The sequence below is a fragment of the Molossus molossus genome, unplaced genomic scaffold (assembly GCF_014108415.1).
Source record: "Molossus molossus isolate mMolMol1 unplaced genomic scaffold, mMolMol1.p scaffold_m16_p_17, whole genome shotgun sequence".
Taxonomy (NCBI): domain Eukaryota; kingdom Metazoa; phylum Chordata; class Mammalia; order Chiroptera; family Molossidae; genus Molossus; species Molossus molossus.
This window is the reverse complement of record NW_023425352.1, coordinates 19,563,641-19,591,289: the sequence shown is the minus strand read 5'-3', so window position 1 is coordinate 19,591,289 and position 27,649 is coordinate 19,563,641. Positions and strand designations below refer to the sequence as shown.

The 27,649-nt window shown below is 42.0% G+C and overlaps 1 protein-coding gene across 1 annotated transcript in view; it reads left to right on the top strand.

The window, feature by feature from the left end:
- Positions 1-27,649, top strand: part of SORCS3 (sortilin related VPS10 domain containing receptor 3) — a 549,191-nt gene that overhangs the window by 382,567 nt on the left and 138,975 nt on the right. Inside the window, exons 6-7 of the mRNA XM_036265289.1 lie at positions 6,280-6,344; positions 17,249-17,367. Coding sequence (XP_036121182.1) covers positions 6,280-6,344; positions 17,249-17,367 — 184 coding nt within the window. The remainder of the gene's footprint in view (positions 1-6,279; positions 6,345-17,248; positions 17,368-27,649) is intronic.

The following is a 27,649-nucleotide window of genomic DNA, read 5'->3' as shown; positions in this document are numbered from 1 at the left end:
TGCAGGTTTCCCAAGGGATTATAGCAGCCGAGGTCAGGAGCCTTCATGGAAAGTCGGCGTTGAGCTGAGCCATAACCAGGGAATATGCGGAGGGGAACAGAAGAAGTACTGCCCGTGGAGAGACAGCCTGAGCAAAGACCTAAAGGGGGAGACTATTTGTGTGCAAATTGGAGAGCTGTCTTGGGATAAGATTATTTTGTAATTTAAGTATCTAGCTAATCAGTTCATCAAGTATTTATTCTTTGACCTGGTCAGTATTTTACCCTCAGTACTGCCTTATGTTTACCCCAAGGTCCCATTTTCTTACTGTGGGGGGAGGTTTCTCTCTGAGGAGTCACCCCCCGCAAGGAGAGAAAACGCACAGTTTCGCCTCCTCACCTTTTCCTCTAGCAGCAAGTCTGTCCTGAAGAGCCTGGGCTGAGCTTCCAAATTGGATTCGAGGTCCACACCACATGAACTAGCCGCGGGTCTTTGGGGAATTATGTGAGGCTCAGTTTCCTGGTCTGTGAGGAAGAGGCTGGCGGGATCAGCGTGTCTGAAAGGTGGCTGCAAGCCCCCTCCCCGGGCACTGCTGGGTGTGATGAGCCCTTAACAGTTCCGATAAGTTCCGCTGTGACTTCATTTATAGTAGGACTTGGAGACTGTGTTTGAACAGAGCAATCAGCTGCTAAAAATAAACCTGAAAGCCACTTGACCTTTTTCAGATACTTCTGTCAGTAACATCTGAACTTCCCAAAACAACATCTGTGAGTGTATCATTCTAGGAGCTGGTTCGGTGTCTTCCCTGGGGGTTGGCCTCTGGTTCCTTATTTCTTGTTGTTCCCTGTGTCCTTGGTCCACGCTCAGAAGGCAGAAGGATTCTAATTTTGCAGAATAATCACTACCCTTCCTCTCAGAGTTTCACTGACCCTTATGCACTGATGTTGGGCTTGGTGATGGTTGAGTTTTTCCCCCTTTTTCAGCACGAGGGAGCAGTCCACATGATAAACACCCTCTGGTGCGCAGGTAGGAAAATTAAATCCCTCTGAGCACACAAGAGTTTGTCTTTAAGACTCAAACTTCAGCTCAAGGCTTACACAGGGCCTTATGAAGTTTGTCTGAATGGATGAAAGTGTTATAATCATTCATTCAACAAATATTTGTTGATAATCTCCCATGTGCCAAGCACTATGATGAAAATGTTGATATAAAGATCCAGCAAAAGCTCATGAGGTCAAAGATAATATCCTACAAGTTAAAAAAAGGCAATTGCAATCTAGGATAATGATTTGTATATGGGTGAGGAGAACAGGGCATTTATTATATGGGCCCGTATGAAGAGTTGGTTTCAGCTTTGTGCTGTATAATCCACGTGAAGGGGGAGGGATGTGCCTAAACTGCCCTCCTCAGTAGCTGGGATTCTCTGTGTCCAGTGCCTAGGATGATGCTATAGTTATTAGGACTCAACAAGGGTAGAACAGAGGTATGAGGGGGGGAGGAAGGCACACAGAAAAGCAGATGAGTTTCTCTGTTCTTCAAATGAAAAATAACAATAGCTCAAATATAAACGATGCTTTCTGGGTCAGGCACTGTTCTCAGTGTTTACTACTTAGCTCATTTAATCCCCATAACCTTATAAAGTAGGTATTATGATAGTCTCATTTTATAGACGTAAGAAGTAAAAAAAATATTATTGATACTTATGTTCAAAATGTGAAGAGGAGTTTGCCCAAATGAGGCTAACCCTTCTTTCCTACTTGAGGAAGAATTGAAACATCACCATTCAGGAATTTAAAAATATTTATAAAGGCTTTCATAGATTCATACCTAGTTTTGATATATTCTAACTCGATTTTGTTCTATTATTCTGTCTTATGGCTACTTAATTAAAACCAGGAATGCAACAGAACCAAATAGAGGCACTATTGATGACTCCTTTTCATTTTACATTAGAAATAATACATACTGATAAAAAATTTTTAATTTGGTGCTTTCTAGAAACTTTCTTGAAATTTCCTTCCATCTAACTTTAATGGGATGCGAGTGAATTCATCTTGACTTTCTTGCAGACATTAAGCCCAAGGAGCTTGATCAATCTTATGGCTGGTTCTTACCCCTATTATTTAATATGTAGGTGTGCCTGATCTTGAACTGTGTGTGGTAGTATATATTGAGAAAAAAATAATGAGTTTCTGTCCTTAGGAAGTCCACTGTCTGATGAGTAATATAATAGGAATTATTCTATTTTATTTAAACAAGTAAATATACAAACACTCTCTTAAACAAAGGTAAGCTATGGGCTTATGTGATAAACAGTCTGAAAATGGGAACCACAAAAGACCCCAATAGCCAAACAATATTGAGAAAGAAGAATGTTGGTGCTATCACACTCCCTGATTTCGAATTGTGCTAAAAACTATAGGAATCAAAACAGCATGGCACTGGCACAAAAACAGACACATAGTCAACGGAACAGAATAGAGAACCTAGAAATAAACCCATATGTATATGGTCATTTAATATGACAAAGGGAAGGGAACAATAATATGCAATAGGTAAAAGACAGTTTCTTTAATAAATGGTGTGAAAACTGGAGAGATAGATGCAAATAAATGAAATCAGACCATGTTCTTACACCCTATACAAAAATCATCTCAAATGAATTAAAGACTTGGATGTAAGACCGGAAACCATGAAACTCTTAGATTAAAACATAGGGTATTGAACTCTTTGATATCAGTCTTAGCAATATTATTTTGGATATGACTCCTTGGGCAAAGGCAACAAAAGCAAAAATAAACAAGTGGGACTACATCGAACTAAAAAGCTTTTGCACAGTGAACAAAACCATGAGCAATGAATAGGCAACCTTCTGAATGGAAGAAGATATTTGCAAATGATATATTTAATAAGGGATTAATATCCAAAACATATAAATAACTCCTACAACTCAATTCTAAAGCAATCCAATTTAAAAATGGGCAGAGGAACCCTGGCCGGTTTGGCTCAGCAATTAGAGCGTCGGCTCGTGGACCGAAGAGTCCCGAGTTCGGTTCCCACTAAGGGCACGTACCTCGGTTGTAGTTTGTCCCCGGCCCTGGTTGGGGTCGTGTGGGTGGCAACCAGTCGATGTATCTCTCTCACATCGATATTTCTCACTCTCTCTTCTTCCCTCTCTTTCTCCTGCTTAAAAAAAAAAATGGGCAGAGGACCTGGAGAGACATTGAAAGAAGACATATGGATGGCCAACAGACAAACTAAAGATGCTCAACATCACGAATCATCATGGAAATGCAAATCAAAACCCCAGTGAGATGTCACCTCACACACATCAGAATGACTATTGTCAAAAAGACAGCAAACAACTAGTGCTGGCGAGGATGTGGAGGAAAGGGAACCTTCACGCACTGTTGGTGGGATTGTGAACTAGTGCAGCCACTATGGAAAACAGTATGGAGGGTCCTTAAAAAAGGCAATTCCCCTTCTGGGTATTTATCCAAAAATCAAAAACAATCATTTGAAAAGGCATATGCACCGCTGTGTCCATTACAGCACTGTTCACAATAGCCAAGATCTAGAAGCAACCGAGGTGTCCATCGATGGACAGATTTTAGGTGGACGAAGTGAGTGAGCAATCCTGGGTGAGGGGACAGTTTTAGTGCTTGTTTTATTGGTGGTGTTTGTCTTGTTTTAAGCTCCTAAGGGGCCAGGCCTTTTCCTCTTTTGTTGCAGACATTGTACTTGATGATCACAGCCAGGCTTTGTCATTATGGTTCCAATTCTGTACCTGCCACCCTGCCATTGACCTTGGGAGAGGATAGAAAAATAATACCCGAGAAGCCACTAATCCTGAGAATACCAACTTGCTTATAAAGAAACAGGGAGGCTGTGGAACAGAAAAGATGTCCATGCAGTCTTCTGGCGCCTGCCCTCAGCCCTCATGTGTCTGGTCGCAGTTGAATTGCATGTTGAAATTTTGGCATCAGCGTGGGTGGATTGGGCTGTTTCCTAGCTCAGTAATTCAGTAGCACCTAACATATACTAGGTACATAGGTGCAGAGGATTTAAAGATAAACAGATAGAATCCCACGTCTTTAAACTTGACACTTAAATAGGGAAGACACAGCAGTACAATGATATGAGTGACGTGACCGAGCCGTGCACAGCGTTGGTTCTCAAAGCTGTGCACGGAAACCACCTGGGAGATTTAAAAAATACTGCCCTGGCCTGTTTGGCTCAGCGGTTAGAGCATCGGCCTGTGGTCCAGAGAGACCCGGGTTCGGTTCCCGCTAAGGGCGCGTACCTTGGTTGCAGTTTGCCCCCGGCCCTGGTTGGTTGTACGGGTGGCAGCCACACAATATGTCCCTTTTACGTCGATGTTTTTTTTTCTCTCTCTCTCTCTCTCTCTGTTCCTCTCTCTCCTTCCCACTCTACCTGAACAAAAAATGGAAAAATGTCCTCGGGTGAGGATGATAAAATATATATATATATATAGGTGCCTCCATCCTGTCTGCAAAGGCTCGACCTCACTGGTCTAGGGAGGGGTCTCGGCATTCAGTTATTTCAAGGCCCCTCAGTGGCTCTCATGAGCAGCCAGGTTTGAGGACCAAGATGAGGATGCGGTGGGAGCAGATGAGGGGCTCTTCCCGGAGATGAGAGAGGAAAGGGCTGCTGGAGGGGTGAGGCACGCGGTCCTGAAGGAAGGGTTCGTGGTACCTGCAGAAGAAAGGGGGCAGGGAAATGGTTAGATAGGAAGGAAACTGCAAGATAAAGCGAGGAGAGCTGAGGAGAGGAACACCTCTGGGCTGAGAAGTCAGTAAGTCTCTCTAGCTCCGGCCTCAGCCCTGTGACACCTTAGATGCACATCGATTTCTCTGTGCCTCAACTGTCATCTATGGCTAATGATACCTGCTCTCCTGACCTTGAGTGGGTACCCTTAGGACCAAATGAGGTGAGGCAAAATGTAAAGTTTATTAATGATTGCTGGGGAAAAAATAAGGCATAAGAGTAAGGCTTTATTTTTTCAGCTTCTTTGGAAACAGAAATATTTCATATGAATGGATTTTGTAAGTAAATGAAATTTAACCATTCAAGTCTAATTATTTTAACAAAAATTATCTTTATTTTTCTAACATATATCATGTGTAACCCTAGTTTCTTCAACAGAGTGCCCTGGTACCTGTTTCCCATGCCTCGTCCCTCAGCAGAGATGTCAGGGACTGATGCTATAATACAGTGGTGGCCTCAGGGCCATGGAGAAGTGTAGAGATTTATGGTTTGGAAGTCTTAGCTCTGTTTTTCATAGGTGTTCTAATTCTCCTGCTATCTAGGTAGGAGCTGCTGATTCTCACCATTTTAAATTCTACCTTTTCTTTCTAACTTGCTGCTTCTTATCCATCGAGGACTGGAAAACCAGAGAAGCGATCTTAGAATGATAATTAAAATAAGAGTACATAGACCATGAGTAAGAGCTTGCCAGAGACAGTGGATTATGGGATTTCCTTAGTGCATGAATGTTTGTGCCGTGGTTTTTAGCTGGTTTTCTGGGGCTTACACTCTGGCCAGGAGAGCTCGTGCTGAAGACACTGACGGTCTTTCCGTGTGGAGGGTCTGAGGCCCAGGAGGATTCGTGTGTAAGGGTTCTCAGCCTTCTTTCTTCTGACTGTTGGCAATAGACCGTTAAGGCTTCCCACTCTGATCATCAGGAGGATTTGTTCTTGTCAGGCCAGATTTTGAATATTTGTCACAAACCTTTCCTGTCTGCAAGGCAGGAGAAGGGGAAGGTAGACTGGATCTCTAAGGAGGGCAGGGATGCTTTGAAGCAGGCAGCCAGGTGGAGGCTACTCCACCTTCTGCAGGGGAAGAACAGGGAGGGAACAGTGCACTCCGGGGGGTGGGCAACAGAGGAGGGTGTGGTGGAAGCGATCAGGTGCTGCGGTAAGACAGGGGAGATGGAAGCCCATGGCGGAGCGACCACCTTTTAGAAAGTGTGAGGTGGTGGAGAAGGAGCAAGAACAGATTTACAGTGTTACCATGACTCTGTACTCTTTTATGTTTTTTTGAGTCACCAAGTCTCTCCAGAACATCACTCCAGGACTCTCGTGTTGTGACCATTCCAGGTGACAGCTACTAGAGGCAAGCCATGCGCCTGGGACTCGCCAGTGGCCACGTGCAGTGGGTTCCCGTGGTGCAGGACAGGCCTTCTTGAGAAAATGACTTCCCCAGTAATCTCCTTGAGTGCTTCCCATGTGTGTCTGCCGTCCTGTGGTCACTGAGCTTCTGTCTCCCTTTCTTCCCCAGGTCGGTGGCCGGACTGGATAAGGAGGCGGACCTGGTGCACATGGAGGTGCGGACCACAGATGGATGTGAGTGCTGCCCCCTGCAGGCTAGGCCCAGGCAGGTCGGCCTGCAGCTCTCCCCTCCCCCAGCCTGCATTTTGAGGGCTGGGGAAGATGAAAAGCCCTGATCCATTGCTGCCCTATCTGCCCTTATTTCCCAGAGTGGAGAAGAAGCCTCTGGTCCCAAGACAGACGTTTCATTGAAATAAACCCTCAGGAATGAATCTGCAGAAGCTGTGGGTTCCTGTGATGAATTCTGAGGCTCCTGTCAGTCATTTCTGTCCCACCCAGTGTGCTTCGAACAGGGATGTCGGCGCTCATCGGTCCCTTTGCATCCACCGGGCGAATGGCAGGGGTTCCCAGCTTTAAAACACAAACACTTCTATTCTCAAGCTTACCCAAAAAAGTGACCGGGCAGTTACTTGCAAAACGTTATTTATTCTTTCCACAAATATCTAGAAATGGTCTCCTAAGTGCGGGGCCTCGTTCTAGGCCCTGGAGGCGCAGTGGACACCTGTTTTCCCTGCAAACAAGCAGAGGCCCCAAGGTTTCCACAGGTGACCCCTCTGCACATTGTGCCTGTATGTACCTCTTACACAGATCGACTGGAAAAGTATCATTTGCACCACTGTAAGCATTTTACTCTTCCCAGAGTTGATGGTACTTATAGGGCTCTTCCCTAGTCAAGAAAAATAAACTGAACTTAAAACAAAAATATGTGAAAATATATTATGTATAGAAAATATTTAAATGATATGAAATATAATTAGCATATCCTAGGTCAAAAATAGAGCCAAATAGCTTTGGCCAGTTTGGCTCAGCGGTTAGAGCGTTGGCCTGCGGACCAGAGAGACTTGGGTTCGGTTCCCACGAAGGGCACGTACCTTAGTTGCAGTTTGTCCCCGGCCCTGGTTGGGGTCGTGTGGGCGGCAACCAGTCAATGTGTCTCTCTCATGTCAATGTTTCTCTCTCTCTCTTCCCCCTCCCTCCCTCCCACTCTATCTCAAGATAAATACAAAAGAAAAAAAAAAGTCCTCGGGATTAAAAAAAAAAAGAGCCAAATAATCTATGAAAATGGTAGTGACCCAAGAATGCTGACAAACAGGCACCTGCTGGGGAGTTGGGGTCCTGAGTTCTGACCATTAGCATTGAGACACCCCTGTCCCCTCTCAACTCTCTGTTCTCACTCCCTTGCTATCTGAGATCACTCATCCTTGCACAGGGCTATGGCTGACCAAATGGAGACAAGTGTGTAATGTACGAGTGTAAGGAGAGTGCTTTAACGTGGCTATGAGTGCTGGGCTATCATTCAGAACACAGGAAGGAAAAAGGCATGTGTTTTGTCCAAACATGTATTTTTTGAGGCCAATCCCAGATGCATGCCAGAAACATGCATTTGGGGTAATATATTTTATTTGCTTTGTTATTATTTTTACAGAGTCAGAAAGCATTCAGCATTACCATGTGTCTGGCACTGTGTCAAGTACTTTATTCTTTCTTTCTTTCTCTGAAGCAGGCAGGGATGAGGAATGACCACACTCTTTAATGTGTTTTTAATAAAAGAACTGTTTAATATTTAGAGAGATAATGTCACCTAATCAGATTCACTGATCGTAAGGGTGGCAAAACCGAGGTTTAAAATTATATTATGATACTGTTACTGCTGAGGAAAAAACAAAAACTGGAGGAAGAGTTAGCCGTGGGGTGTGAGGAATCCGCAGGGGGAAAGCGCACAGAAACTCAGGGGTGACCCCCAGCCCGTTTCCACACAGCCCCTGCCGTGGCTGCTCTGTCAGTCTCCTAGAGCCATTGATGTGACCTCAGGTGGCCGCGGTGTCAGAGTTGGAGGAACTCTAGGACTGTCTGATCTCCTTAGTGTAGAGAGATCTTCCCCACTCCTGCCCTGTGTGTCCTCAGGTCCGGTGGCTGAGGCTGAAGACACACCCTTGGCTACTGCTGGTCAGCTCTGATGTGTTTTTGTTTTGTTTCTTTTTTTAAACTAAAGAACTTCTGTGCATATATGCATAGCCCATGAACACAGACACCAGTGTGGGGAAGGCAGGAGGGGTGTGGAATTGGGGAGGAGGGGGTCAATGAGGAAAAAAGGGGGGAACATCTGTAATACATTCAACAATACAGATGAGTTAAAAACAAACCAACAATAAGGTAATTTCTTACATTAAGCTTGTCCAAATGTGGAGTACTGTAAAATTTTATGAGATTAAAAATGCAAAGCACATAGGAGAGTTTCTGGCTTATTATCAGGAATTTAAAAAAGTAGACAGAAATATAACAGGGATGAATGTCATGTGCCACACTTAGGCTAAAGTTTAGTATATATTAATTCTGTTCCACATTCTAGGTTTTTAAAAATCAGTTCTTCAATACTTAAACGAAGCGTCTCTAACCTAGCCAGTGGTTCTCACCCTCCTTCCTTTACAAAGTGCACAGAGCATCACTATATTCGCCTAATGAGATGCACGGCACACCTTTGCTGTCTTATACTCACACATGCCCGCACATTTTTATCTTTGATCATCACAAAAAGGCACAAAGTTTATCCCCCTTCCTTTTTTTTAAAAAGAATCCTCACTCAAGGATATGTTTATGAATTTAAGAGAGAGAGAAAGAAAAAAACAACAAAAAAAACCATTGATGTGAGAGAGAAACCTCAATTGGTTGCCTCTAGTACATGCCCTTATCTGGGATCAAACGTGAAACCTAGGTAGGTGCCTTGCCCGGGAATCGAACTCATAACCTATTGGTGCACAGAATGGCACTCCAACAGAGACATCTGGCCAAAGGTTTTTTTTTTTTTTTTTCTCCCCCTGATGTGCTTCTTCTCAAATTTGCCCAGATTCACACAGCCACCCTACTGATAAAATAAAAACTAGAATACAAAGCTCTCAGTACACTAAAAGTAGCAGGGAACTTCTGATAAAGGACTTCTACAAAGACAACTAACATCATACTTAATGATGACATAGTAAGTACTCTCCCTGAAGGGCAGGAAAAGGGCGGGTTATTTACTCTTCCCTTATCATACCTCTTCAACGTCATGCTGGAAGTCCAAGCCAGTGTAATACAGAAGAAGAATGAAGTGTATTTGATATAGATCACAAAGGGAAATATAAAACTGTTGCTATTCTCATTGACATGATTGTCTATGTAGAATATCACAAGGAATCCACCAGAACAGCTGCTAGAACTAATAAGTTGGTTGAGCAAGTTTGCAGGATATAACATATTTAGTGGAGAAGGAATATTTTTTGTAACAAATGGTCAGGAATAGGCAATCATGGGGGGAAATAAACTTCAACCTATGATTCACACTTTGTATAAAATTTAACTTAAAATGGATCGTGTTCTAAATGCAAAATATAAAATTCCAAAACTTTTAGAAGCAAATATAGGAGGCAACCTGTATGACCTTGGATTAACACCAAGAACAAAATTGACAAAATGAAGAACTGATAAATTGGACTGCATCAAAATGATAAATTTTTGCTATTCATAAGACATAATAAAGACAGTAGGAGAATATATTTGCAAATGATATATGCAAGAACTTATAAAGAACTTTCAAAACATAGTAATAAATAACAATCCAATTATATGTTTTAAAAATTGGCGGACATTTGAAAAGACTATTTATACCAAAGAAGATATAAGACAAGCACATGAAATGATGTTCAACATCATTAGATATTAATGAAATGCAAATTAAAGGCACAAAAGGTATCATTATATACCTTTTGGCATTGCTAAAATAAACAAAGCTAACAATACTAAGTGCTGACAAGGATATGAAGCAATTGGACCTCTCATACATTGTTGGTGGGAATGCAAAATGGTATAGTAACTCTGGAAAAGTATTTCACGGTCTCTTACAAAGTTACACACACCTTAGGATTCAGCATATTTACCCTAAAGAAATGAAAGTTATAGTCACACAAAAATCTACACACAAAAGTCTGTAGCAGATTTATTTTACTCCTCCCTGGAAACAACCTAAAAATTAATGGATGAGTGATAAACAAGCTGTGGTGTATATATCTTATAAAATAGAATACTATTTAGCGACACCTTTGACGCATAACAACATGGATGAATTTTAAGGTGTTATGTTGAGTGACATTAGCTCAGCTAGTCTTAAAAAGTTACACACTATGTGACTTCATTTGCATGATCATATGGGAAAGGCAAAACTATAGGGGTGGAGAATACATCAGTAGTTTCCAGAATGGGGGAAGTATCTGACAAGAAAGTGCAGAACCGGGCAATTTTTTAGGGTGATGTAATTTTTCTGTAACCTGTGCTTGTTATGTTAATCTATATATCTGCTTAAACTTTAGAATTGTTTGCAAAAAAATATGCTGTATACATATAAGTTTGTTTCATGTGCTTGTTATATTAATCTATATATCTGCTAAAACTTTAGAACTGTTGCAAAAAATCGTGCTGTATACATATAAGTTGAAAAAAATGTTTTAAATACTACTAAAGTTAAGTCTATGGTAATAAAAACTAGAATGCACAGTTCTTAGCTTCTAGTTTTATAGAACTTCCTAACTTTCTTCATTATTAATTAATTAATCCACTTAGTTATCTTCTATCCAACCAATATTTATTTAATGCCGTATACTGAGGGTACATGTAGGTGAATGTAATGTCATCTCTACCCTCAGTGAGCTTGCAGACTTGTTGGGGAGACAGACAGTTGTTTAAATGATTCTAGCACAAATCCCAGCTGTCATGTCCTAGAATGGTGGGATTCAGGCAAATTACTTCATTGTTCTGTGCTTCAGTTTCCTCATCTATAAAATGGAGATAATAATAATTGTAATTCTGTATTGGGTTGTTGCAATGATTTTTACATTCTTGCAATAATCAGTTGATGCGTGTATTCCCTGCAACACCAGACATCACAACAGTGAACATTAAAAAAATGTTACTTATTACCCTCCTCCCCATCACCATCATCTTCATCACCATCCCCCAGTTGTTATGTTCAGGATCAGTTTATTTGGTAAGGAGAGAGGAAAGAGCCCTGGATGGACTGTCAGGAGTCCTAAGGTACTCAAGGGTGCTATGGTTCTAAATGCCTATAACGCTGCCCACTGCACCACCCCACCGTACTATTTAGAAGGCACAAATTCTTCTATGGGCAACTAGAAGTTTTAGAAAAACTCTGAATCCATAAACACAATCGGAAGGAATAGAAGCTACCTTTTCCTGGTTTGTTGATTTTGTTAGTTTTTAGTACCTATCATGTCTCAAGTGCTGTATTAGTCATTTGCAGCAAAGTCAAGGTTTTTATTTTATATTTTTTATTTTTGCACAATGCCTACAAACAGGTTAGTCAACTCCTCAGTCAAGGAAAGGAGGCTTATGGAAACTAAATAACTTTTCAGAGTTGCCTGGAATCTGTTTTTACTTATTTGCATTTGAGAGTCTATGTTCTTATTTAAAACAAAGAGCTCCTGGGTATTTCTCTAACAGAAGACCTGGAGAACTGAATTTAATTTTGCTCACAATTTTAATTCCCTTTTTCAATTTTGACAATATATTACCCAAAGAGATGGAAATTGAAGGAATCATGGGAAGTTTTTTCTATGAGGTGACGAGACAAGACATTTAGGATACTTTGAATATTTCGTAATCTCAAAAGCAAAACATAATCACTAGTCACAATATAATTCAACATAAAAAGTTCTAGGCTTTTAATGCAATTCCATTCTGTTTAACCAGCATTTACAGAGGCTTTATAAAGTCAGCCTGAGGATAGAAACAGATTTCTAAGATTTGATTTCTGTTTCTAAGGAGATGACCCTTTGGTGAAGGCTTGGCAGAGTGAGAAATGTTGGGTTTTATGGTAAAACTTGTTGATGTGGATAGATGAGTGGAGAAAGTTAGAAGCTGCCTCCATAGGCTCTATCAATCTATCAGAAATGCAACCCCTTAGGACAAAAGGAGGCCAGATTATCGCCTTCATTCTCTCTCTCCACATTCCCCAGATCTCTGGTCATCCGCTATCCAACACAGACCCCAAAACACATTCACCTGTGAACATCTCGTTTCCATTATTGGTCTGGGGTTCTTCTGAGGACAAGAAACTGTCTTACGTTCTTTGCTTTCTAGAACCTCAGGGAGTGTGTGACACCTGATCTTCTCTATATTCCTTGAGCCAATATAAAAAGAATGAATCAGTCAGTCTAACACCACGCCTTCCCTCCATAGGAGAACGTTGGTCCATCTGCAAGGTAAGAGGGTATGGAAATAGACACACTAGGGAGATGGCACCACCTTCCCTAAAGGTCCTCTAGGATTAGAACTAGCTGAAAAGGGCCAGATAGTTCTCAAGTTATCAAACAAATCTCTCTCTTCATGATGCAGGGAGCAAAGCCTCTGACTTTCAATTTCTGAAGGTGAGCAGTGGTCGCACCAGATCTTAGAAGTACATTAGGAAGGCATTTGATATTTAGAAATACATTAGTCATGAGGGTGATGTGACTTTCAGACGTTTGGGAAGTCCCTCTGGTTTTCCCACAGGGATAGGCAAAGGAGATCTGGTCTTCCTAGTTTTTCATTGGAGGGTTTTTTTTTTTAAAGGAGAGGAGAGAAAACAGAAGTTCAGGAATAAGCATTCATTCAAGTCCGAGCCATGCAGTGCCTCCGGGAGCTTTGCCTACCTAAGCCTGTGTGCTGTTTCCAGGAACTCCCTGCTCACATCGTGGACTTCTCCTTCAAATCCTCCTTGATTATTCCAGCTCAGACACCTTTTTTTTTCTTTCTTTCTTGTCTGAGCACCCGTCACATTTAGAGAAAGTGAACAACAATATCAGTTTGGAATATGACGGTACTAGTAGGATCTGTGCTATCAGGGTATTTTGGGCTTCCCAATAAAATAGAACCTCACTTATTATTAATTGAATGTATGAGAGATGTTGAGTGTCAAATCCCCTTCCTTCTTTCTTTATAATAAAAAGAGCTAACATTTTTTTTTTATCTTTTAAAATGTATCCAAGTCTATACTGAACATTTTCTATGCACAATCACATAATCCTGACAGCAGTCCTCAGAGGCAAATGCCCATTTTTCTGCACCTCGCAGGTGAAAAGCGGTGGTGCAGCTCAGCCAAGGGCGACAAGCAGGGGGCAGGTCCAGGATGTGAACTCTGCACCAGCTTCGGGGGTCTGGCTCTCACACAGCGCAGTGTCCTCGGGTGAGCTGGACCTCTGCCGTGTCACCAGGCATCCGTTGTTATTAGAAAAATACACATACACAACAGAGTGGCCGCGCTTGTGAGAAGCCTGTTTGGAAATTTCACGTTCGTTACATGATAAATACCTTCTTTCGGTTTCTTCACGGAAACTTTTATGTCTGCATCAGCCTCGTTTGGAGATAATGTCCAAAGCCTAAATTTGAGACCTTGTGCAAATTCAAGGCTTGAGCAAACGGGTGTCCTCTGCTCACTTTCGACACCCAAAGTCCCCTGCGACCCTTAGGTCAGTGCCATCTGGTGGCCAGATCTGCCTGAGAATTTATTCTTCAAGCCCCCACGTGGATGCTCGCCATGGCGCTCATTTTCCCGTCTGTGTTTTGAAAGCGTTGAAACTTCTAATACATGAGTCCAGCTAGAGAATGCGAGGTCTCTGAATTTTATGTGGATTTCAGAAACTCACTTGAGGACTTTCTGTGCCACGCTGGGCCGCGGCAAGCAGGGGGAGAGCCATGCAGTGGGACAAGTTGGGCACAATAGCCCACCTGCCATGGGCCAAGGTTTACGTAGGTGTTGATTTTTTGTTTGGGGTGGGCTTTAATACTCTTGATTCGTTTCTTCAGAGTGTCTACACGTGCGAATGAATCGTGAATAGCCATGGCCAGGGGAAATCTGTGTGTGGTGGGGGGATAAGCAGGTGGCCTGCTGTGTGCACCTTTGATGACCAGCGTAAGGAGCTTTCTGAGACACTGGCTGGTGAGAAGGATGCCTGGTTGTCATGTCAACACTCATGCTTTCTTTACATGTATTTACTGCAGCTTGTCACTGAGTTTTTAGTGCTTTCTTCTAAGAGCAAATTGCTGAGGCTGTGTGGGTCCAAGAACATTCCTGGTGGGCAGGCAGGCCGTGTTCTCCAAGGCACAGCCTGGCCGCTAGCCGTCCCTGCCCTCTCAGCGGAAGTGGAAGCCAGGCCCCTCTTGCCTTCCGCTGCAAACACAGACATGAGAAGGGACAGGCAGGCTGTACTTAACCAAATGGGGAACGAGCTGTTCTTGCTAACAGGTCAGGGAGGCAGGGGAGGGGCTGTCTCTTCTCTGGAGAGGTCGGTAGAGACTAAATTACAGAGCAGAGATGGGTAGATCGTGGCTTCCGGGGCTCGTTCAGACGGTAGGCTGATTGTCTTTGTCCTTACCGTGTTTGGCTCTTGCCCCATCTTAAATTTTAAATTCCCTATCAATTTTTTTTTAATCAAAAAATTTCACATTAAAAAACAGGACATCTTTATTCAGAAACTCAGAATGTCGTATTTCTGCATGTCGATGAGTCTGAGAAGCAGCTCTGCCTTCAAGAGGCAGGTGTTGGGCCTTTGACGGTTGTCCCTCGCTGATCCCTGACTCCAAGGCCATGAGCTGACTGCCATTGTCATCTTACCCCCACGCATTTTGCTCTTTTTAAAAACATTTTTTTTCTTTATTGATTTTAGAGAGAGGAAGGGAGAGGGAGAGAGAGAGAGAAACATCAATGAGAGAGAACAGTGATTGGCTGCCTCCTGCATGCTCCCCACTGGGGATTTGACCCACAACCTGGGCATGTGCCCTGACTCGGAATCGAACCGGCAACCTCTTGGTGCATGGGTCAGCACTCAACCACTGAGCCACACCAGCCAGGCTCATTTTACTCTCACACATTATTTTCCCAGCTCCTTCGGCACTTGATTTTAGTAGGCTAGTGTGAAAGGCCTCTATGGCACAGAAAGCTGTTTGGGCTTGTCCCCCGGCACTCAGACCTGTTGGTGGACTGAAGTTGGGAAGGACGCGCTCAGGATTAGGTGTCAGAGACGCCTCTGGCTCCTTGCCTCGGGGCCATCAGCGTTCAGTCTGCCGTGCCCATGGACACTGGTTGTAAAGTGGGGCAACCGACAACATGGATGAGAGGACTCGTGCCAGGCCAGTGGCAGGGGGCGAGGGGAAAAGAGAGGCTCCGAACACTGCAGGTGCTGCCACCGGCTGGATTGCGTGGCATGTGGCAGAAGAAACGTTAGGAGGCTTGGACTACTGGGCAGATGTATAACTGCTGACGGAGAGAGTGCAGTTGATGTCTGACATGTTCGGATTATGGGCACCAAAGCAAATAGACTTGACTCAAATATGGACATTTGAGAAGCCGGGATAGAGCACGTAATGAATTCATGTTCTACCAAAATCCCTTTCATTGTTACATTAACATCATTTATAAATAAATGTATGTGATAGCTAAAAATAGTATGAGTAAGCCCCTTCCTGGACAGCAGGGCCTTTTGGAAGAGAACATTTCTGTCTCATGCCCTGCTCTGTCCCTAGTACCTAAACAATATCCAATATACTGCATGCACACAAGAAAAACTTGGGCATCAATCAGTAATTAATTAAAGATCAAGTGTTAGGGATAATTTAAAGTACCTTTGTTTTAAACTGAATGGCTGTAATTTCTTTTTTAAACATTTTGCCTTAATTTATTTCTGCTGTCTACTACCCCTTTCATTGTAGCCTCTGGCACCTTACACGTATCCAAGGGACAGTCACATTAGATACATGTGGTAGTGCAGGTGGCTTTAGATAAAAAAATAAGACACGCTGCTTTGAATCTTCAAATGATCCTACTTTTCATTTTGACCATTTCTTACTTTTCAACATCATTAAATGAATAATAACCATTTTAAAGCCAACGAATACAGTAGTTTCTTCAAAGAGGCTCACTGTAGTTTTACATTAAGGAACAAATAATCAAATAGACTGTCTTCCGTGGATGGCCCTGTCGTCATAACCAGAATGCCTTTTAGAGTCACGGGCTTCCCATCCGCCTTCAGCTGCCATGATTTTTGGGGGCGACTCAAGGAGCGTTTGGCTGCTGAGATTTTACAAGTAATTACACAAGCTTTATACATGTTATATAAGGAATGAGTAAATATTACATTCTTATGGTAAGAATAATAAAGATGGACATAATATAAAAACCAAAGGCCTCACCTGAACTCTCCTTCAGTTAATTTCCTTCCCCCAACAAATTGTAGCTCATTTTTTATACATATTCTTTTTTCTATGCAGTTATGGCACAAACAAATACATTTTTTAAGATAAGGGTTTCTGGACATAATACAATACAGGTTGCTAAATACTTTTGTAAAGGGCTGCAGAACACTGCATCTTGGAGAAATAACATGGTGATGCATATGTACACCCCAATTCTTTTGCACCAGGGTCCTCTGTTACGTGTGTGCCTTAGTTTATTTGAATGTTCCTTAATCCCTGGACATTTTGCCTGTTCTGGCTGTTGACTGCTATAAACAATGCCACAAAGAAAACCGTGCCCTTGCCTCTCTGTGAAAATATATGCGTATTTCTTCAGAAAACATCCCTTGAATTAGAATTTCTGGTGTAAAGTGTACATTCAAAATCCTGATTGATATTTCCCATTTCTTCTTCCAAAAAGCTATACCGATTTCCTCTTTTGCCAAGAAACTAAGACTAACTCTTTTCCTACTCCCTTGCCTGAACTAGATTTTACTATTTTTTATTTAAAAAAAAAATAGTACAAATTCTGTGGAGAGTAAAATAAAATATCGCTGTTGTAAATGGCATCCGATCTCCCGTGGGGTGGAGCTTCGTGGGCTGCTTAGAGCTTTGCTCGCCCTTTCTGTGTGTCTGAGTGTGGTTCTGCCGTCTGATTCCAGATGCTCACTACCTCACGTGCAGGATCCAGGAGTGCGCCGAGACCACGCGGACTGGGCCTTTCGCTCGCTCCATCGACACCAGCTCCCTGGTCGTCCAGGATGAGTACATCTTCATTCAGGTGAGTCCAGACAGTGCTGGCGCTGGCAGAGGGAGAATGTGTAGGTGGCGTCAGCTGCGTACTAACAAATGAGGACGGCTTTCCTGAGGGCTGCTGGCCCTCCTCTGCTTTGGTTGCCTGGTCCCTTTGAGAGACTGCAGACTTCTGGTGAAAGATCAAGGCTGCGGGGCAGTGTCATCTACAGGGGACTTTAGTGGCCATTGAGTCCCTCATTTGGGTGGCCGTTTGATCACACAAAGGGGTCTTGAAATGACTGGGAGTTGAGCTGGGGTTTGAGTCGGATCTCTGATGAGAGTTGACTTTAGTTTATCAAAGTCACATTCTGTTTCTGTCCCAAATGATTTGTCTAACTTTCGAATGAGAATCTCCCAGAAATCAAGCATCTTTAGAATTTTTATGCTGGAAAATCTAGAATACACTAGACCTTCCCTTCCCTTTTCAGTGGTGATTATACTGTCAGATGTTCAAGTCCCAAATCCGTCACTCCAAGAACTCTGGCTCACAGACAACCTAGATGGGGCTCACATTTGTAGGAGGGCAAGGGAAGCCTCAATTTAGGTTTTGAATTTCAGGAAGGAGGTGCAAAATGGATTAAAAACAAGACAAAAGATGCTCCACGGAGTGACTCAGTCTCTCTCTCCCTCTCTCTCAGTCTCTCTCTTTCTCTCTTTCTCTCGTGTGTGTGTGTGTGTGTGTGTGTGTGTGTGTGTCTGTGTGTAAAATACTTGGTACAGACTGTTTTCTTTAGGAACCTTGAACTTTGGAGTCTCCCTGAGTTAGGAGTCATTACTTAAATCTTAATGGATTTATTTGCTTCCTTCTTTCCAAATTGCATTTTTCACCCTCTGAGGACAAGGACCATATTTTATACATACAATTTAACCTGAATCTTTGGCTCTAAAAAGGTGACTTTGCAAATTAGGGGTGCTCGGTGGCTGCCTGTTGGATTGATGGATTATGGATGTAGCAGTTACTTCTTTTTGCAAATTAGTTGCATGGATTTTTGAGGTCTAGTAAAATACAAGAAAAGTAGCTAGCCACTCAAAATACAGCTTGAGGAGGTAGTAAGGTCTTTGTGGCGTATAAAATCACAGAATCCCAGGCAATGTTCCCTACATTTTGGCGGATTACTTGCGCTTTCATTCCTTTACTCCCGTGTTTACCGAGCTTGTACGATGCACATCAGACCGTTGCAGGCACTACTGCTGCTCTCAAGCTGTCTGCCTTTGGCGGCTTCTCCGTGTACTCAGTACTCAGGGTGTGGCATTCTCGTGGCTTTGAGTGCCATCTCCATGTTCTGGTGGCTCTCAAGTCCATGAGACGGGGCCATGTGCTGCAGACCTGTATATCTAATAGCCAGCCCAGCATCTCAACTTGGGTAGTCCACACGTTGACTACCCACGACCCCCTTAAAGCTGACATATTGATGGCACTACCTTCAACCAGGTTCCTCAAGATAGACACCTGAAAGTCAGTGTATGTCACCAAATGAAATGAATCCACCCTCAGTTATTTAAGTGCTTCCCTTTATTTCATTCCCATTGTTATGATCTTTATTTAAGGCTTTATTATCACTTTCTCTCTAATATTTTTGAGGTAGAAACACAGGGGTGACTTATGAATTCACCAATCTGATTATATTTTTCTTTTTAATGTGTTCTTATTGATTTTTTTTTTTTTTTTAGAGAGAGAGAGGAACGGAGAGGGGGAGAGAGAGAAACATTGATGAGAGATAAACATTGATCAGTTGCCTTCTGCATGCCCCACATTGGTGATTGATCCTGCAACCCGGGCATATGCCCTGACTGGGACTAGAACCAGTGACCTCTTGGTGCATGGGTCATGCTAACACACTGAGACACACAGGCCGGGCTGATTGTGCTTTTCTTAATGCTAACACTGCATATATTGATGACTGTGGCAGAATTGTTTCTGGGAAACATCTTAGAATTTAAAATGTTCAGATTTTTTAGTTTCATTTTTCGTTGTATTACATAAACTTTTCTATACCTCTGCAGGAAGATATCTAGAATTCTTTCTAACTATTTAGAAACATTTTTTTCATTATACGTTTTTTCATTAGATGTTTATTTATTTATTTTTATTTTTATTTTGGTACATGCCCCTAGTGGGAACCAAACCCGGGACTCTCTGGTCTGCGGGCCGACACTCCAACTGCTGAGCCAAACCAGCCAAGGCTAAACGTCTATTTTTTTATTTTTTATCCTCACCCGAGGACATTTTTTCTATTTTTTGTTCAGATAGAGTGTGGGAGGGAGAGAGAGAGAGAGAAACATCGACGTGAAAGGGACACGTCGAGTGGTTGCCACCCACACGACCCAAACAGGGCCGGGGACAAACTGCAACCCAGGTACATGCCCTTAGCGGGAACTGAACCCGATTCTCTCTAGACCGGAGGCCGACGCTCTAACCGCTGAGCCAAACCGGCCAGGGCTAGACGTTTATGTTTTAATTAACATCAAATTTTATTTTGTTTGAAAGAGATATGAGTTTCCATTATTCAATAAAGTTTTATTGATTGCCTACTATGTTCCAGACCCCTTGTTCTAGGTGGTGGGGTCAAAATAATAAACATAATAAAGTTCCTGCTTTAGTGGGATATACACTCTAGTGAGAGACAGGAAAACTATGTATATGAGATATATATATATATATATATATATATATATATATATTTACATATATATATAAAACAGTGGTTAAGAACCTGTCGTGGAGACTGACAGCCAGCATTTATTCTGACCTTGGCTTGTCACACTTAGCTGCATGACCTTGAGTTGTGCCTCATTTAACTCACCTACATGAAGAGGATAATTGCGGTTCTCATTTCGTGGGTTTCTGGGAGGATTGCCTTTGTTTATTACATCTGTAAAGCACCAAAACAATGTTATATAAGTGTTACACTCTATCTTTCTACCTGTCCTGTACAATCATCTGTTTATGTGTCCATAAAATATATCAGATGACGACAATGCTATGAATAAAAATAAATGAGGGAGTGGGAATGTTGGGTGTCTGTGGATGTTGCGGTCTGATTTGGGATGACCTGGGAAGGCCTCATCGGGTGGTGGACCAGGGAGAAGGTGGCAGCAGTCAGATGGGTATATGGAGCCCGGTGTGTGGGCCCTGAGTTACGCTGAGCCCCACATGGAGATGTGGGGTGAGCACGTAGAGATTTGAGACAGGATTTGGAAGCAGGGCTGGTGGGAGGTCGTGGCTGGGGATGTAAATTGGAAGAGTGTCAGCATATTGATGATACTTTTTAACCACAAAATTGAGGTCACCAAGGGAGCAAGTATCTAGAGAGAAGAGAGACAGTCCAAAGACTGGGCTGCAGGGCACTGATGTTTAGAGTTCAGGGAGATGAGAAGGCAGCAGGAAATGAGACCTAGAACGAGAGTTTAGAGATACCATCCGAAAGTCATTAGGTGGTTTTAAGGATTCTTTTCATAATGAAAGAGATGAGAAGCAATGAAATAGCAGTTGCCTCAAATAATGCAAAAGGCCAATAATCCTGAGAAAACATCGAATTTTATTAATCATCAAAAAAGAGATTGAATGTTATTATTTGCAACCATCAATTGTCTAAGATTGAAGCAAAATAATGTATATGGCAGATAAACTGCTACACATACATCCATGTAAATGTAAGTTGGTTGGCTGTCATTATTTAATTAAAAAGTACTTTCCTTCTCTTAGGTGTATTTGTCCGTTTGCATAGACTGATGTGATGTCTTAGTTCTGAGTGTGTATGGTTCGTTTTTAGTTATAATTGCTTTCTGTGGTCGGTTATTCCTCTTTCCTGCCTATATGATTCTTTCATAATTTGAATATTTGTTCTATCTACTTAGCTTTATGAATATAACTTTATATAACATGGTAAATCTTCTATTATTAGATAATATCTATTGATTTCCTCTGGTAAGCAATTATAAAATTAGTGTATTTCCATGAATTTCTATTTCCTCCCCTCTTGCTTTAATTCTTCCACCACTAAAATTTGCTTGATTATATTATCTTCTAGGATTGCTTTTTCACCTTAAGCTATAATTCTGTTAGACTTAGATATTTTACGAGGCACTGAACAAAGGCGGGGGTGGGGATTAGCGTGTATTTATGACCTCCCACCCTCTACTCTCTATTCAACTCTAGTTTTTTAATTAAATTATCCACACATTTACATTCTGTTCTGGACCATCATTCCTATATTTATTTTTAGTTTCGTTTTATAGGTAAATGTGTTCATTGGTGACCACCAGTTCCTTCATACTCTTTCTCCGTGTGTGTTTTGTGTTGGTTATACTGCATCGATTCTTTCCCCGGAAGTATATCACATTAAATTTGCTCCATTTCTCCTATTACAGTTTACATTAAATGTTATTCTGTAGTAGTTTCAGGTGTACAGCATAGTGATTAGAGAGTTCTATGTTTTATGAAACAATCCTTCCTATATTTCTAGGACCCACTTGGCACCGTGCATGGTTATTATGTTATTGAGGACAATCCCTGTGCTGTACTTCACATCCCCAGGACTGCTTTGTAACTGCCAATTAGTACTTCTTAATCCCTGCACCTTTTTCACCCAGTCCCGCTAGCGCCCTCCCTTCTGGCAGCCGTCAGCCTGTTCCTTGCAGCTATGAGTCTGTTTCTATTTTGTCTGTTCATTTATTCTGCTCTTTAGATTCCACATGTAAGTGAAATCATATGGTGTTTGTCTTTCTCTGTCTGATTTATTTCACTTAGCATAATTCCTTCTAGGTCCATCCATGCTGTTGCAAATGGTAAAATTTCATTCTTTTTGATGGCTAAGTAATAGTCCATTGTCTACATGTACCACAACTTTTTTTTTTTTTTTATCTATTCATCTACTGATGGGCATTTGGATTGCTTCCATATCTTTCTTACTTTTACTTTCTCAAAAGTTTCTGTGATTTACATTTCAAAATATATGCTTTATTTCAGCTTCATTGTTTTGACTCTCTTCCTTCAGGACACTTAGGATGCGTATAATAGACAGAAAAGACAAAGGAGAGCCATCATTTTCCCTTCTAATTGTTTTAATTCCCTGAGCAAAATGAGACCTAAAACACCCAGTCTTTCCCACATATTCTTGAATGAGTAGCTGTGTCCAGGATCCTGTTTGCCTTTTTTGCTGCTGTTGTTTACTTCTTTCATGAGTTTTGCCAGTTTATATTTATCACTTTTTGTTGCCCCAGCATACCTCTCCCAAGCTCTTGTATTTCTACTTTGAACTCTTCTCTTGTAGAGGTGAGCTCATCATACAGGTTATTTGTAGTCATAGCCATATGGTCACACTTTTCATTTGCTCCATGGAAGCATTGTATATCTGCTATTTGTTTTGTCCTTTTTTCTCCTTTATTTTTCTGTATTATTTAATCATTCTTGTGCTGTTTTCTTTTATCTCTATGCTATTAACTATTTTATTTTGTAATGTCGTGAGCTCTTTCTAGATGAACTGTTGGAGGAGTTTCTTCTTGGTGATAGATCAACACTCTGTTTCAGCTTAACAAGAATCCTCCTTGGTTCCCAGTGAGGTCCCATATAACTCAAGATTGTTTGTCTATGAGTAGGTTCTTCTCATAAGACAGAACCACCCAAGTGGTTCTCTATTGGGCCATGTCTCTCCAGCTTGTCCTTGTCACCAATCAGTCCCAGGCATACTCCCACAGCCAATTCCTGGCCGCATTCCCGTGGTTCCAAATAATAGGTTGTTAGTTTTGCTCCTTGGGAAATGTCATCTTTGGAGAACTCTATTTTTCTACTTTTTTAAAAAAATATTTTTTATTGATTTTAGACAGAGAGGAAAGGAGAGGGAGAGAGATAGAAACATCAATGAGAGAGAACATCGATTGGCCACCTCCTGCATGCTCCCCACTGGGGATCAGGCCCACAACCTGGGCATGTGCCTGGACTGGGAATCGAACTGGTGACCTCTTGGTGCATGGGTTGATGCTCGACCACTAAGACACATACACCAGCCAGGCTATTTCTCTAACTTTCCCTGAGATTTGCCGCTGCAGGCACTTGCCCTGGTGCCTGTTTGCACCCTATTCGTCCTTCAGTGCATCTGGCTTCCTTTCCACACACATGGTGGTTCAGGGTTATATTTTCATTAAGTATAGACTTTGCATTTTTCTTTCTTGTTTTTCTAGTTGCTCCAGGGTGACTTATTATTTAAAAAAAAAGGTGGGGGAGGGAGCATTATTATTACTTGGCTATTTAAAACCACTTATAAACCCTTATCATGCATTTTCTGAAATGTTGCAATAGCATGCTAACTGATTTCCCTGCTCCCAGATAGCACTCTCCCCAAACAATCCATTCACAACACGACTTCCAAGGTAATTTATTTAAAATGAAAATCAATGTCGCTGACTTCTGCAGCTGCTCATCACCTATAGGTTAAAATCCAATTTCCTTAACATTGCCTACAAGCTCCTCGGTGACCTGGATCCTACGTACCCCATCAGCCTCATGTGAGTTCCTCACCCACCACTGTTTCCATACACCTTCCTTGTTACATTTTACCATTCAATAAAAATAAACTTCTGAAATTTCCATCTGTATGCTATGTTCTTTTTATCTAATATTCCTTTCTTGGATTTTTGTTTTCCTATTGGGAATGTCCTGTTGCCAGGCAAACTAGGTTAGGCAATGCCTTCTTTAGGAAATCTTAGTCGGAATTGGACCAAGCTCCTTTGCTAACTACTTATCCATTAGTGTTATGTCTCCCCAGCCAGGTCTGTAACCTTTAAGAGGAGCAAGACTAGGTCTTAGTCATCATTTCTCCCACACTTAGCATAATGACTGGTACTCAATAAATACGTGTTGAACTGAACTGAGAAGACAAGATACCGTCTTTATTCCCAGGGAGTGTGGTTACTTATCTTTTTAAAGCAAGGGAATCTTGTTTCTCCAATGAACGATCTAAGATGGCTTAAGGTAATTGGCCATTGCTCACTGCATAAGAAATGGCCATATGTAGAATGTCGCTGCATTTTTTTAAAACTGCCATCCAGGAATTATCCATCATGTTATTTAATGTCTTTTTTATATTCATTCATTTAAATATATTAAAATGCACGCAGCCCCATGGGGAACACGGACAAGTAAACAATCATGATGCAGTGTGATGAGAGCTGTGTTAGTGGGAAGCACATGCTGCTCGTGGAGCGAGGAGGAAGAGCCCTGTGCTGGGAGGAGGGGCGGCACAGGCTTCTGGAAGGGATACTGTGGGTATCAGCTTCGCAGGTGAAGGAAGGGCATTTTAGGTGAAGGGAAAGGCGTGGATAATGCCAAGGAAGCCAGAGAACATAACGCGCCACCAAGACCTCTGTCTGAGGACAATTGTCGTTGTGGGAGGGAGGGAAGTGGCAAGAAAATAAATTGGAAAATTGTCCTGGAGAAGTGAACCTTTTCTCCTTCCTTTAATTAAATCTAGGTCATTTTGTGTTTCCCTTTCTATAGCTGTTGGAAGACTCAGAAGTAATTTTTGTGTCGATTTTAGCAACTTTCCTGCTTTAGCCTTTAGGGTATTCTTCTTCTTTTCTCCTCTACCATTGGCCATTTTTAATTATTTGGTTGGTTTTTTTTTTTCCATAGATTATTGTTGTTGTTGTTTGTTGCTTTTTAAAGAAATTGGAGCCATCTGAAATAAACTCTGAAATCAGTACGAGTGCTTAATCTTTTTTGGTGGGTCTGAGTTTTGAACGTTGATATGAGGATCAGGAAGGTTTTTCTGGAGAAGGTAAGATATGCATTGAAGTGATTGCTATCTACCCCTGCAGCAAGGAAAGGACCAGAATCCCTTATTCTGTTCATTGAAATGAAGCTGTCTCAAAAGGGTTATGGCAGAGCAGAAAACCCTCCGACCAACGGTTGTTTTTTCTCCAGGGTTTAAACCACAGATGTGTATCTGAACATGGTATCAGGGCATCAGAATAGGTCACATTCCATTGACTGTGCATGAAATGGACTAAAGAATGGGTTTGGGGAAGAAGTTGCAGTGCTGTAAGACATGGTTCCGGCACAGCCTTCCCCCGCAAGGCCTCCAGGGGCACCCCGAGGGCAGAGCTGCCGGGGTTATGCGTCCCCCTGAAAGACTGCTGACCCTCCATGGGGGAGCCTGGGAGAGGCAGGTTGCTTTCTCCTATAGCTATAGTCTGAGCTGCTAAGGAACCGTGGGATGGGCATCAGGGGCTTCAGTGGGTTTGGCTTTTCATAATGTTAAGGGGTTTATGCACTTAAATTTTCTAACTTTTTAAAGTATGGATGTATCTTGTTTTAGTGCCACCAGAAACATGCAATTCTGAGGGGGGGAAAATCTCACAGAAAATAAGACCAGTCTGTCCCCTCACTCTTTCTTACCGTGTGTGCCAAATGTGTTCAAAATTACATAGGTTTCAAGTGTATAGGTCCAGGATTCATCATCTGTATATTACACTGTGTGTTTACCACCCAAAGCCACATCTTCTGTCACCATATATTTGACTCCCTTTATCCCTTCTTACCCCCCCTCCAATTCCCCTTCCCGCTGGTAATCATCATCTGTGAGTTTTTGTTTGTTTTACTCATTTGTTGCTTTCAGTTTTATATTTCACATATAATGGAAGTCATATGGTTCTTGACTTTTTCTGTCTGACTTATTTCACTTAGAATGATATTCTTGGGATCCATCCATACTGTTGCAAATGACAGTAGTTCATCCCTTTTTATGGCTGAGTAGTATTGCATTGCATATATGTAGCACCTCTTCTTTATCCAATCATCTATCTCATCTTTGAAGGGACACTGTCTCCAGGTCTCGGCCACCATGAATAATGCTGCAGTGAATACAGGGATGCCTGTGAATTTGAAAATAAATGTTTTTAAAGTTTTCAGGTAGATACCCAGAAGAGGGGTTGCTGGATCATATGGTAACTCCCTTCTTAATTTTTTGAGGAGCCACATTGACTTTTAGGAAACTCATCTCAGGAGCAACCAAAATATAGAGGAGGGACTGTCGCTGGGACTCTTGTCCTCTCCTTAAACAGAGAACTCTGCTTTTGCTCACTCTGTATATCAGCATTCTTCTTTCTTTCTTTCTTTCTTTCTTTCTTTCTTTCTTTCTTTCTTTCTTTCTTTCTTTCTTTCTTTCTTTCTCCTCACCTAAGGACATGTCCACTGATGAGAGAGAGAGAGAGAGAGAGAGAGAGAGAGAGAGAGAGAGAGAGAGAGAAAGGTTGATTGACTAGGAATTGAACCTGCAGCTCTTTGTTGTACGGGACAACACCTCAACCCCCGAGCACCACTGCCCGGGACTATCAGGGTTTTAATACCTTTTCATTTGACGAAATGAATCTGCTGCTCAGTAATGGTTGCAAACCACTGAAGTTTGGTAGCCTGCTGGCTCCATGGGTCAGGGGTCGGTCTCTTTTTTGTGTGGACAACTGAACCACTAGGAATTCAGATGACATCCAGGTCCATATCTTTTCCATGCATATTAGTGGATGTGATGTATGTGTTTAAGGCATAATTATGTACCCATGAGTGAATCATTATATGCAAATGCACATGCCTTTGAGAGTGCAGTTTAAATAACCCAGAACCTAGATAACCTCTTCATGGGGATCTTCCCATGATATTCATTTTGCATTAAAAATGTTCACTCTCTCTCATTTGCCCTCTCAAGGAAAGCTCCGGTGCCCAGTCATAATTTATTTTTTCTGCATATGTTATTATTTCTAAGCCTGTATCTTCTGTGTGATAGGAAAGTCTATACCCTACTCACACAGCTCCTATAATTTGGAGAGACCCCAAGGGTTCTGCCTCACCTTTTATTTTCCTATTGTAAAGGTAGTCAGTCATCCTGATAGTTTTGCTTGAGGGCACCTAGCATTTGATCTCCTGCCGTGGGGGTAGCTGAGCTGGAGATGTACAGGAAGTATGACATTTGTTCATCCATCAATGCCTTTTCGGTGGCCCGGGCTCAGGGCCTGGAATTTCCTGGTGGAATCAAAAGGAGCTAATCCTCCCCAGAAGAGCCCTTGTTTTAATGGGAAAGAGTCTGCCTGAAATGTCTCCGTTCCACATGGATAAATGAGAATTTGGCTTTCCTCTGTAGGGGCAGGGGGAGAGAGGGAAGTTTGTCTCTGTGTTCGGAGTTTGGAAATCCTGTCTTTTCTCCCATGGAGTCGCTTTCCTAGTGATTATTCTGGAGGCTATAGTTCAGCAGTGGTAGCATTAAAATCCCCTAAATGAT